At 42.3% G+C, this 14244-nt stretch overlaps 1 protein-coding gene across 2 annotated transcripts in view; it reads right to left on the reverse strand.

The window, feature by feature from the left end:
• Positions 1-14008, reverse strand: part of LOC106576784 (kinase non-catalytic C-lobe domain-containing protein 1) — a 63659-nt gene extending 49651 nt beyond the window's left edge. Inside the window, exons 1-6 of one of the 2 annotated variants that reach the window (XM_014154182.2) lie at positions 13338-14008; positions 10771-10969; positions 8201-8259; positions 4011-4157; positions 981-1098; positions 94-875 (exon numbers count right to left, since the gene is read on the reverse strand). In XM_014154182.2, coding sequence (XP_014009657.1) covers positions 94-875; positions 981-1098; positions 4011-4157; positions 8201-8259; positions 10771-10969; positions 13338-13442 — 1410 coding nt within the window. In that variant the 5' untranslated portion in view covers positions 13443-14008. The other variant, XM_014154181.2, reaches the window with a different exon arrangement.
• Between the last annotated feature and the right edge of the window lie 236 nt (positions 14009-14244).

A 14244-nucleotide genomic window follows, 5' to 3' on the forward strand; every position in this document is an offset into this window, starting at 1 on the left:
CGTCCGGAAGAGTTGTGAAAAAGAACTTTCCTGAAACGAAGGCATCACATCTACATACATTGTACAGTACATGAAACTAATCCTTGAACTCACCTCATCCTGAGATTCTTCATTGAGGCACAGCATGCTTTTAGTCATGTGATTATTGGGAGTGTAAAGGTTGGAGGTTAAAGTCATGTTGCAAGCAGAGTCGACCAACATGTCCGGGTCTTGAGCTGGGCGGGACGAAGAGGTTTCATCTCGTGTTCCACTTTGACTGTCTGAATCGGTTTCACCACCACATTTGGGCATGGTAGAATCTCTTTCCCCTTCTAATGTCTCACTGTCTCTCGCTGAGTCCCATTGCTCGGAGTCATTGCACTGATAAGGGGCCTTCTCTCTGTCCCCTCTCTTGCTCCAAACAGACCCGTGCCCCATGCATTCCTCAGCTCCTATCTCTGTGAGGTCCGATACATTGACACTGATATCCCCATGGGGCGCGGGCGGGAATGCGGGGGGATTATTGGAGTCTGGAACGGAGCAGGAACGATTCAGAACCCCCCTCACCCTCCCAGCCCTCTCCTGAGCCCTCCTGTGTACAGGAGAACTATTCTGAGATCTGCTATCCAACTGAGAACCAAACATGTCCTCCTCTCTGACACATCCATTCTCTTCCACATCCCCCATACCGTCCGCCCAAAGGGTGGAGTCCCAGGCTCCACATACGTGATGCCGATGCAGGCCATTGGAGTCGTTTAAGTCCGGGTTCTCTGCCGTGGTATGTGAGACAATGCCCTGGTCTTTGGAGCTACTGTCCTCAGAGCTGATGCTCTTGTGGAGCTGCCAGTTGGGTTTGGGCTGCTGCCATCGAGCCTCCCAAGAGCCATCCCACCCATCTGTGGATAGATACACAGGTAGTATGGAAATGGACACAGTGGACTACAATAGAAATGTAAGTTTACATAGATATACACAGACATATCCCATGTCTAAAGGCAAACCTTGAAATGTTGCGACGGATTCGATTGACAGAACTCTTCGTCCTATAGAAGAGAGTTTCCGGCACAGGGCTGTGGAAGAGGTATCTACTAGCTTTTCCTCTGCAAGGGAGAGGAGGTCCTGAGAGGAAGACACATAATATATCAGCTAGCATAGACATAAAGTACTTTATGACGCAATGGTAAGTTTATATAGAAACGGTACGTTTCTCACATTTACCGTTCAGATTATATTAATATAAATATAAACTATGCACTTCAGGGTTTTAATATGTTTTGCTATTTCATTGTTGATGACTCACTGTTGAGGACACAATGTTGAAACCAATTTCATTTGTTTCCCAAAATAAAATATTGGTGTAAACTTCATATCTGAGTTTTATCTCCTGGGCAGAATTCTTGTTTCGTGCATGACTAGTGACCTTGAAGAAGGCACAATGATGCCGAAACATTGACGCTTTACCCAATAAATTACTGGGAGATTGTATATAGAGTGTGCGACTCGCTTTTTAGAGCATGACTGTGACATCCTCCATTTTGATTTTCCCTATCTGTAGTGATGTGCCGTTTGAGAACGATTTGTTATTTTTGAACAACTATTTTTACTGACTTGAGTCAGGATTCGTTTTTTTCTGAGTGACTCGTTAATTTTTGCTGTTTGTTTGACCTGCTGGCCCCAATAAGTCCTACAGCATGATTGATACACACTCCTCCGGCTCATGAAGATCTAGAGACGTGCTCTGCTCCAACTAATAACTCTCTGTCATATATGCGTGCAGGACAATAGATCATGCAGCAGGCAACATAGAGAACAAAATTACATGTTCAGAACTAATAATTAATCGCGTGGTGCAAGAAGGAATTCAATTGATTATTGAATGTTATGATGAACACAGCTTTATAGAACCAAAACATACACCGCCTCTGCTCAACAAACTCAAACTTGAGAACAAATCTTTTGGGGGGGGGGGGTGAATATGGGGGGACTACAGTTCACAAACGATATTGTGCTTTTCACCCTCACAGCAGTCAAGCAATGCATTACATCAAGAGTCGTTCACAATCTAGTCCGGTTGTGTCCACAACTAGATTTCCTTTTAAATGTATCAAGAAATAATCGATTTTGTATGCCTAGCAGTCAACAAATGTACATTGTTTAAAGCAGTTACAAATGACAGATCCAATAAGCCCACTATGGTGAACGAGATGTGAACGAGAGGCTTGTTCACTGATAGTGTCCTGCGTGCTCTGGACGTTACTCACTCAAATAAACAAAATTTGTCGAAAGATTTGTTCTTTTGACTGAACGAGTAAAAAATATCAGTCTCATTAAAAATAGCCAACCTTCCCATTACTACCTATCTACATTGCACTGTCATTGCTCCTCCACACGGTGCTGCTCATGTTCAGTGTCTGTGCACATCCAGTTGCATATCAGTATGTCATGTCTCTTGTATCTGTTTTCCAAAGGTGCTTCCACAAAGTATTGACTCAGGGGTGTGAATACTTATGTACCTGTATTTCATTTTCAATACATTTGCAAACATTTCTGAAAACATGTTTCCACTTTGTCATTATGGGGTATAGTGTGTAGATGGGTAAGAATAATAATACATGTAATCAATTTTGAATGCAGGCTGTAACACAACAAAATGTGGAATAAGTCAATGGGTATGAATGGTTTCTGAAGACTGTATTTGGTTATGTTATGTAGAATACTATCATGTTGTGATCTTGTCATCTAACGTTATTAAATGAGCACCATTCTCCATTCATCACTACCCTATTACAGGGGCTGAGTCACTGGCTTACTGGTGTTCTTCCATGCCGTCCCTAGGAGGGGTGCGTCACTTGAGTGGGTTGAGTCACTGACGTGGTCTTCCTGTCTGGGTTGGCGTCCCCCCTTGGGTTGTGCTGTGGCGGAGATCTTTGTGGGCTATACTCGGCCTTGTCTCAGGATGGTAAGTTGGTGGTTGAAGCTATCCCTCTAGTGGTGTGGGGGCTGTGCTTTGGCAAAGTGGGCGGGGTTATATCCTGCCTGTTTGGACCTGTCCGGGGATATCATCGGATGGGGCCACAGTGTCTCCTGACCCCTCCTGTCTCAGCCTCCAGTATTTATGCTGCAGTAGTTTATGTGTCGGGGGGCTAGGGTCAGTCTATTATATCTGGAGTATTTCTCCTGTCTTATCCAGTGTCCTGTGTGAATTTAAGCATGCTCTCTCTAATTCTCTCTTTCTTTCTTTCTCTCGGAGGACCTGAGCCCTAGGACCATGCCTCAGGACTACCTGGTATGATGACTCCTTGCTGTCCCGAGTCCACCTGGCTGTGCTGCTGCTCCAGTTTCAACTGTTCTGCCTGAGGCTATGGAACCCTGACCTGTTCACCGGACGTGCTACCTGTCCCAGACCTGCTGTTTTCAACTCTCTAGAGACAGCAGGAGCGGTAGAGATACTGTCAATGATCGGCTATGAAAAGCCAACTGACATTTACTCTTGAGGTGCTGACTTGTTGCACCCTCGAAAACTACTGTGATTATCATTTATGAACATTTGAACATCTTGGCCATGTTCTGTTATAATCTCCACCCAGGACAGCCAGAAGAGGACTGGCCACCCCTCATAGCCTGGTTCCTCTCTAGGTTTCTTCCTAGGTTTTGTCCTTTCTAGGGAGTTTTTCCTAGCCACCGTGCTTCTACACCTGCATTACTTGCTGTTTGGGGTTTTAGGCTGGTGTTCTGTACAGCACTTTGAGATATCAGCTGATGTAAGAAGGGCTATATAAATACATTTGATTTTGATTTGATCACTGAAATTTGCCAGTGTAGTTTGTTGGTAGCCTGCTCTCTGGGCAGCCAAATGAGTAGATCAGAGACTGTGCATAAAGTAGAGAATCCCGGACATGCACTAAAGCTTTGGACTTTTGCTATTGGGAAGAGACTTGCAGAGAATTCGGAATCGCAGCCACTCCGTAATTTGTATAATAAGAGCGTAAAGACAGCACTCCATTAAAGTTCATCCATGATGGTGACGTTACCTGGGGGAGTGGCCTGTCCTCTGGCCCCTCCTCCTGCATCTGCTCCAGCAGTCTCTGAATCTCCTCCCCCAGCTCTGCCTCCAGCTCTGGCTCAATGACAAAGTCCAACGCAGCAGAGAGGGTGGAGCCCAGAGAGTACACATGTCCCTGGAGAAGATTCAGAGAGTCAGTGACCTCAAACTGACCCATAACATTCACCACACTGCAAATCATAAAAAAAACAATAAGACTGCTTAGACATGTTTACACTGTATGGACATGTTCACTTTAAACCATATGGGAATTAAAACCTCAAATATGTGTTATTTACCTCATGTCAGCAGCTCATGTACTAAAAAAGAAGCCATAAATCACTACTGTATCCCATGACAACCTCCGTTTATTAGTATATGCAGCAGAAGTCCTTTGGGCAGCACAAGTCCTTTGGGCATCTCTGTGGGGTCTTGGTGGAAACTACACCTAGTTGGCATGCTTTTGGTTGAGGAAGTAATTCATCAGGCCATTAAGATGTCAATAAAGCTGCAGTCGGCCAGGCCAAGGCAATGTTCCTCCCTCATATGAACGCCTTCAGACCTATTAGGCCAATTGCAACCATCGAAAGCTACTAGATTATCGCCAGCTGATCTCTCGTTAAAACAATCAATACGGGCTAAAATAACCCGCAGAGCTGGTTTCAATTGCAACCAACATTACCGCTCCCTAACGTGGATGTTAAGGTTATCTTTTAGTCTTGATTGCAGCCATCATTTTTCAAGACCATTTCACCCTCTGGTTGGTATTATCATGGGAACAATTTATTCCTACTTTGTGAGCAAACTAATGGTGATTTATCTATTTGACAATCATTCCTTACAACTGAAATAAAGTATTTCCTCATTTACCACGGCAAATCTACTGTGGTAATTGTCAAATAGATAAATCTATGCGAACTGGTATTGTTCCTAAAGACTTGAAAATCACAGATATGGCACTATTTGCAACTGGTGGATAAAATCTTTACAGCCCTTAACAACAATGAATACACTCTTGGCACCTTTTTAGATTCATCCGATGGCTGAAATATTACTTTCTAAATTGTATTATTACGGTTTTCATGATTATACATATAATTGGTTATATAGTTATGTTTATGATAGAGAATAATTTGTTGACGCAAACAGCTGTGCATCTATAAGGGCCAAGATATCCTGTGGCGTGCCACATGGTTCGATAACTGGACCTTTGTTACTCCTAATCAACATCAATGACCTTGCTGCTGTGTCTTCTACCGTACTTCCCCTTCTCTTTGCTGATGAAACCAATTTGATTTTATCCCATAATTTGGATTCACTAATTAATGAAGTCAACTCAGGCATGGCCAAGTTTTCTGAATGGTTCCAGACAAACAAATTATCTTTGAATGTAAAACAATAAAACTTTATTGTATTCGCTAGTAAGAATAAGAAATATTCAAAAATACAATTTGAAAAAAAGAGCCAGATTCTCAATTAGTGGGAACGAAATGGAACCAGTCACATCAATTAGATTCCTGTGAGTTCTAATTGATGAAAAGTTATCCTGGAAAGATCATATTCAATTTGTCTGCAGCAAAGTGATGAAATCTGTTGGTATCATCAGATAGATAAGTGGTTTGGTTCATCAGGCTTGCTTCCTAACTCTATACTATAGCTTAATTTACCCATATCTCATTTACTGTAATATTGTCTGGGCCAGTTCATATGCCTCCAACCTACACAAATGACTCATCATACAAAATACATTTGCATGCCTAGCCACCTCCTCTAATTACCTGGCATCATCTGCACCTTTTGTTTAAGAAACTCAACATCTTGTCTATTTACAACAATGTACGCCAATTATGCTCTTTTATCTACAAATACTCATACCGCCCGGACAGTTCACCTAAACCTTTCAATGGATTCTTCCAGGTTAATTCTGAAATCCATCTATATAACACAAGACACTGCGATAACCTTCACCCTCCCCACTGCCGCACCTCACATAGTCAATTCTCTATCAGATACAGAGGTACCATACTCTGGAATTCTTATCCTCACATTGCCAAAATATCACCCTCGCTCAATAAGTTCAAGTGAAGACTGGGGGTCAGCCTGATGATCCTACTCAGTAATCTCCTCAATATAGCCTAACTCTCACATGAACACACACATGTAAACAAATGATTACTGATCAATTCATTTATTAATTTACAATTAGTGTTATACATTTATAATTAGTAGGTTTTGTTATTTGTTTTAACAAACTTTTTTTTTTTTTTTTTGTACTTATGTATTGTAGATAGTTTTTTTGTAGTGTGCTTTTCATATAATCCCATGGGCTTTCAACCACACCTGCACACTGTTTTAATTATTCATTGTTTTTATCTGTATTGTTGTTTATCACTTGTTTTCTCTGGTGCAAATAAATTCAACTTAAACTAAAGTTATTTAAAATGGCATGTATTATTTTGCCATTTAAAGTGAAACGTTTGAATGAAATATAGGCCTACTACTTCTATATTCTTATACTCTAATAAGTATTTTTTACGTTCATCTACCTTATGGTTTTCGATGCTCCTGATAGGTCGATATTTAATTGGGAGAGGGATTTAGGGAATCTAGACCGGCTGTATGGTATCATAATCACTTGACATGGTAACAACAAGAGATCAACTGATCTGCTGGTTTATCCTTATTGGTTTCGTTGTTGCAACCAAGCTCAATTTAGCCCGCAGGTGCATGTAATCTCCCGTTAGTAGTGTTTTAAGAAATCCAGCGGTAACCTGCACAAGTGCGTTAAGTTCTGCTTGTTCGTTGTAATCGAGCCATTATGCCTGGCAGGCAATGCATTCTGGCGCCTCATCTAACAAACGCATAATGATCTCTCCATATTTGCCTTGGATCTCATCAGATCATTGGCTGCAAAACCAGGAGTCAGTGGAGATGAAATTACAGCACATAAGTGGGAATTTCATGAGAGCCTGTCTCTTTGTAAGACTCAAGAGACTGAAAGCTGAAAAGTCAGACACTTTTACTCCAGCGAACTATTATTGTAACTTGCAGATATTTGACAATCGTCTCTTGTGCTGTACTTGGGGGAATTGTGCTCTCTGTTGCAATTATGGTTGACATGTTGGCTCTTGAATGAATCTGAACCAGGTGTTTTTTTAGGTCGAATCTCAGACAAGATACAAACATTATTGCAAACAATTAAAAGGAATGTAACCCATACTTATGTGGTGGATATGGGAAAGGTGGAAGATCCAGATCTCAAAGTGTGAGACATAACACATAAACATGTCAAGAGCCAGAACATGTTAAATCTACCAGCTGCTGAAAGGTCATGTCTAGTTCCCGTTGTGTGCACAAGCAGGTCCCAGCCATAGAAATATAATTACTAGAAAGAATTATATTTCTATGGCCCCAGCCGCTCCACTTGGAGCACTTATGTACATTGGAAGATATTGGAAGACTAGATACATTAGACAACCATAGACACACACATTAAACCTGAAACTGAGCAACTGATAAATGTTGTCAAGACAGGAAATAAATTCATGGAGCTACACAACCCAGAGGGAGAAATTAGAGAGAGGGAGATCTGATAGCAAATAAGTGAACAAGAGATGAGAGAGAGAGAGGGGAGGGAGGGAGGGAGGGAAAATAAGTGAATCAGACAGAAAGATAGATGTAATGAAAGAGTAAAATCCTTTCTTAGTGAGACCTATTGTTATCCTCTGTATTTGCTGCTATCCATAAAGACGATTTAGATTCCTTTGATTTCCACCATGTTTGTTTTGAAATAGCGTTTATGTAATATTGATTTCTAGTAAATGAAGTATGGTGGACTAATGTGTAGGCACAGTGTTCATCAAACAAACTTCAACATTGAAAGGTTGCTGCCGTATTGTGCATTTTATTATGTCCAGTAACAACAATAAATGGAAGAGAATGTCTTGAGAAGCAATCTTATCATATTTCAGAGTGCAAGTCTTTTTCTCAATGGCAAAATCCACTTACTTGACTATATAAGAAAATATTACAAAAAGGCCTGGTAAACGAAAGGGACCTCAACTGTTGTTTTCTTACTTGTTCTCAACCCTCAATGTCAAGAATGTATTGTAACATCTGCTACAATGAGACACAAAACATGCTGTGAAGTAGCCATTCGTAGTGAAAGAATCCCCTTACCTCAAAGGTACTGCCAGTCTTGTCAAACTCTGGAGGTATAAACGAGCCCTCAGGGTCATCTGCAAGACAAGCATACAAAAGTACATCTAGTTAACATGTGTAATAAATGTTTTATTATATGTGGTGTTGGTAGGCCTACCGTTCCACAAGCATATGATCACATTATTCCATCTTAATTGACAATATGGGGCCAATTATAAGACCAGGTGCTAAGCCAATAAAACCACTTGCAACCAGTCATCTACATCATTCAGTCCAGCAGAAGAAGCACACAACAATAGTGTTAAAATGTGTAACAAATGTTTTATTACATGTAGTGTTGGTATCAGTCCTAATTGACAATACGGGGCCTATTATAAAACCAGGTGCTAAGCCAATGAAACTACCCACTCAGACTGTATATCATTCATTAGCTCAGAGACAATCCCACACAAATGGGACTGCAGCTATCTCCCGATCAGAGCCTCGGTGTTGCGATGCGGAGAATCTTCAGTCTTAAGTAGGCCAGTGTTTGTGCTGGGGTGGAAGCAGGGATAAAGCCGCCTGCCTTCCGCCTCCTCTAACCACAGTTAGAGACAGTTAAGTAGGTCAGGTCTAGATTTGGGGCTGTCTCTGACTACTAGAGTTATGATGGGCTCCCAGCTAGGAGGAGGCCAGACACTCCAGAGGGTCAGAACGAACGGCCAAGGAGAAGTGAGCACTATTGGGTAGAGATCATAGGTAAGCTGGCTCTATGATATGACAGGAGGGGCAAACACATAGGAAGGAGACTGCAGTGAACTCAGTGAGTGAAGGAATGTGCTCCCTAACACTATGATTGAGAAAAACTATCTAAATTAAGGCTCCCATATTCTCCCAGATGGGACTGGAGAGAGCTTATATGAATATGTATTACAATGTGGTCGATGTCATAAAAGTATAATGCCATTTTCTACCAATGAATTGAATGGATACTGCCCCATGAGTTATAACACTGCTGCATGCTGATCATTAACTGGTCACATAAGGTCACTCTGTATGTAGGCTCAATCATGAGGGGACACGTGATGATCTCACACATGCATCAGTATTCAAGAAAAAGCTCCTAAGCTCAATTAAACCTAATGTAGGGAAGAAGAGTAGTATTGGCATATAAGTGCTGGTTAGTGTTCCATTGTGGTTAAAACAAATCAACCAAATTACTGATCAGCAATAGATTCTAATGTGAATCCAGGATGAGTCAAAGGCACTGATAGACAGCCAGAATATCTGTTACCGTGGCAACAATCCCCTTGGCAATGTGGACACTGTTGAGCTCATCAATGCTTATCAATTACTGATGTTGCCATGGGGAAAATGGGAGGCTATCCCGGAATGGTTATGTGTCTGCATGGGTTTGTGTGTGTGTGTGTGTGTGTGTGTGTGTGTGTGTGTGTGTGTGTGTGTGTGTGTGTGTGTGTGTGTGTGTGTGTGTGTGTGTGTGTGTGTGAGAGAGAGAATCCAGTGCGCATGTATGTCTGTGCGTCCATGCATATGTGTGTGTGTGTGTGTGTGTGTGTGTGTGTGTGTGTGTGTGTGTGTGTGCCTGCTTGCCTGCCTGTGTACGTTTGTGTGGAAGGGACAACACAGGTGAGTGTGACAGGTGGTGACGTAACCCTGTTTGGTAAAAGACAGATGATTGAGGTTCGTTGAGAGGGGAAGAAGCTAGTCTGTTGACAGAGAGGATTTATCACAATGTCTGAGGGACAAGCCATAGTGAGAAAGAGGCAGTATCCTGAACATGAAAGATATGACTCAGTTTCACCAACACTCTCCATCCAAATGAGACCAGGCACTGCAGACGACTGCAAAATCACATCACACAGATGTAATCGCACAAAGGCTCAGCATTTTTTAATTAAGAAACAGCCCTCTTTTGCAAATGCAGCCATTTTACATTTCAATCATTTTGGAAAAAGGTGTAATTTTCGTTTGAGACAGATACTGCTGACCAAAAGAGAATATGATGGGGTTTGGAAACAAACTTTTCATGGGGAGGAGAGTCTAGGGACCCGTTCATAAAACATCTCAGAGTATGAGTACTGATCTAGGATCAGTTTGAACTTTCAAATCATAATGAATAGAAGGGGGGACTTGAATACGGGCCCTGATCTTCATGACCCTTTGACTTCCCATAGGAAGAACATATTGATCCATGAGCTCAGGATACCATGGTAGATCAGATCAGACAGATTGATTGATCAGTGGAGAGAGTGCTGCCTCAGCCTTTTACAATAGCAGACAGCACTGACTAACAGATGTACAGTATGAGATGAAACACCAGATAATCCACTGAATAACTAATAGACCTGGGTCGTGTTCATTAGGCACCAAATGGTAGAACATTAACTGAAACAGGGAGGGACTGCCTGGACTTGTCCAATAGGACACACTCATTTTAGTTTCCCGTTGCAAAACATTTTAAACGTTTGTGCGTGCCCTAATGAATGTGACCCTGAATAGACAGGGAGACCGCATCGTCTGTGATGTAGAGAGGGCCGTGTTGAGCTGTGTTGAGCTGTGCAGGGTTGTGTTGAGCTGTGTTGACTCACCACTGAGCTGCTCCATGAAGCACACGTTGCCATGGGCGTTAAAGGCCAGGGTGTCGGGCGTGATGCACAGGGTGTGGAACAGGGGTGATGAGGCGATACTCTGCAAGGCCAGGACACACTCCACACACACCGCCCACACCTCCTGCTCCGTCAGACAGATGTCCCGCAACGACAGGATATCCGCCAGGGACACGTTCTCCTGTGGACACACACAGGCAGGCATCGACGCAAGCATGCATGTGCTCACACGCAGACATACACACACACAAACACACACAGGAGTAACACACACGCACACAAAAAATGAATACAGTAAGTGTCCTGCAGCAATAAACACACTTACACCTAATGCTGCAAAGTCAAGTGGGCACATTTCGTGTTATGAAGAAGCCTAATTGCATCCATAAATAAAAAACATCTCATGGCATGTTCGACATTTTCATCACGTGAAGAAGACAGGATCTTTTGTTGGCTTGGCACATGAGCACAAAAGAAAGTCTTTGATAGCACTGAGATAGAGAGACTCCATTGTGACGTGGTGCCCAATACTCTGCATTTCCATGACATGCATGTGACTGAACAGTGTAACAGACCACTGTCTTTTCACAAAAGCCTAGTCTCATGGGACATGGGCATTCAGTCGTTGTCATTCGTTTCATAATGGGAGTCAAGTTGTCTTTCTGAGTTGAATGATGAGCTCATCACTAGGATGTCCCGTCCTCACTAACCTTCCATGACTATTTTCTCTGTAAAACATCTGGGTCTGTATACACAAAGCATTTCAGAGACGGAGTGCTGATCTAGGATCAGTTTAGTCTTTTAGACCATAATGAATGAGATTACAGGGACAGGGGGAACCTGATCCTAGATCAGCACTCCTACTCAGATACTTTGCAGGCCCTGGTTTTGTGTCGTTGTCATACATTTTAAAAATTGGAACTGGAGTGAATACAGAATATCCTTCTTCAGTTGATCTGAGAGCGATCTAAGAGATTATTGTTCGTTACAAAACGTAATTTTTTTTGCAGAAGGTGAATAAAGCACACCCATAATTCTGTAGAATATGGCACAATAATAGGGCAGAAAGATGTCACTAAGCAGCAGCATACAGTAAGCCTATAAATAGACTGTTGCCCTTGAGAACAGCGCAGAGAAACATTGAGTCTCTCCCTCTCCCTCCTCAAGTTAAATATGCCGGCCTACATAACTTTCCCTCTCACTCCATGAGCTCTAATAAGACATTTTTTACATTTTTTTGTCATTGAGCAGACACTCTTATCCAGAGCGACTTACAGTAGTGAATGCATACATTGCAAACAACATGCTCTACCAACTGAGCCACAGGGAAGACCAACTATACACTGGTGGAGCACCTCAAAGGTTTAGAGAAGGAAATAGAGTAAGATAGAGGAACGAAAAGAAGAGCGAAGTAGTGACAGATTTTTTTTCTGGGTGGGCTACTAAGTGGGTGACTAAGTCATTGAGGGAAATCATGGTGAGCTGTTAGTGGTTTAATTAACCCCTTAGTATCCAAAGGTAAAATGTGATTAAGTTTACACTCGTTCCGCTTGTGTGTAGGCTACAGCTGAATGCATCTGTCAGGCTGACCTCGCACATACCGCCCTCCACTCAAGACTACCCTGCAGTGTCTCTGGAGTCTCAGTACTTGCAAAGGCACCTGCAGCTCAAAACTTCTGGAGTGAATAACTGTGTATAACTGTTCTGCACTGAACCATATTGCCCACTGTACATTGTTTAACATTGGAGCTTTAAAACACTCAAACTGAGGGATGGGGTAGTGTTTTAATGAATGCCCGTGTTATCCACATAAAGCCAAGAGAGGACACAGCAAGGGTCAATACATCTGTACAGTAAGCTAGTCATGCAGATCAGTGGTGGATACTACGGTACACCCCACAGTACAATTAATATGGTCCCTGATCACCATGAGAGTTATAAGGAAAGGCCACAGACACATTTATCTCGTCTTGTTATCCTGAGAGAGAGAGAGGGAGCATGTTGTTGATTAAATTAGACCTTAGAAAACAGCATGTCTTCTTCAATCATTCAATCACTCGGTCAAGAGCATAGGTTAGCCTATACACTCTTTAAAAAAAGGGTACCAAATGGGTTCTTCGGCTGTCCCAATAGTAGAACCCTTTTTGGTTCCAGGTAGAACCCTTTTTTGTGTCTCAGGTTGAACCCTTTTTGGTTCCATGTAGAACCCTCTGTGGAAAGGGTGTTAAATGGAACCTAAATGGGTTCTACCTGGAACCAAATGGGTTATACTTGGAATCAAAAAGGGTTCTTCAAATGTTTTTCCTATCGGGACAGCCGAAGAACACCTTTAGGTTAAATAGCACATTCCCCACAAGAGTCTATCTACTGGGACTGCACAAGTGTATAACACAAGTGAATATGTCACAGCCAATAAAGTCTGTCCCCTGGGGACCTCAGTCCACAATATTGTTGGTACATAATTTGGGCTGATATAATATATGCCATTGAGAGAACAATAATAATTACGATGATAATAATGTAGGCTAAACATAAATGTTTACTCTCACCTCATCTTCAAGGAGTGGAGGCAGATGCTCAACTTCATAGTATTCCTCCTCTTCTTCCTCCTCTTCCCCTGAGAATGCGACTACATCAGTTCCAGACGTGCCCATTGTATTTAGTTTTAATCAAGACTGTGGCTATTTGTAGAATTGGGTGAGTGCAGTGTCACTCCCATAGCCTTAAACCTACTGTAAAGCTTTCCCCTTTCGCTTACTGTCCTGGCAACAGTGTATCAGGTCAGGAAAGATTACATGAATGAAAGATTAACGTTACATGAAATCGTTTTCCAAACACGGACAGCGCTGGCTACTTTTTCAAATGTTCCCCGTTCTACCAGCAAGTAGCAACATGATGCAGCATTCCACAAAACGGTCGGTGTCACTGCGGTTCTTTTAATTCCAAAACAGGCGAAAGACAGCTGAAAAACGACCAGAGCAATGCGTTTGAATGTGTAGCCTATTGCTAATAATTGATGGCAACAGGGGAGTTTGCCAACTATATGCTGTCATGGCAACAACTGCCGCACCTCCACAGAAACAACTGACATTGCGATAATGAACTGCTGTTCTCAAGTCCTCCTAGCAAGGGCTACACTATGCACTACACTACAGCCTATATAACGTTACAATTTGTTTTGAAGAGGCGTTGCCTGCGCTGCCCTACATACAAGATTCGCTCCGCAGTGGCGTGTATTTATGGTTGCCAAGGGAAGCCAGGCTTCCCAACAAAATGTACCAAGACTTTTTATTTTTTACAATGTATCTTTCGTCTCTCTGTGTTTCATACTTTCCCTTCAATTCTCAAGGCTGAATGTATCTCACAGGAGAAAGCAATCGAGCGATCGAAAACAACGGCCCTCTGTCTCTGTACGTGTAGCCCATCTAGCTGATGCTGTCTGGTCAAAAATAGTAT

This window comes from Salmo salar, chromosome ssa18 (genome assembly GCF_905237065.1).
Source record: "Salmo salar chromosome ssa18, Ssal_v3.1, whole genome shotgun sequence".
Lineage (NCBI taxonomy): Eukaryota > Metazoa > Chordata > Actinopteri > Salmoniformes > Salmonidae > Salmo > Salmo salar.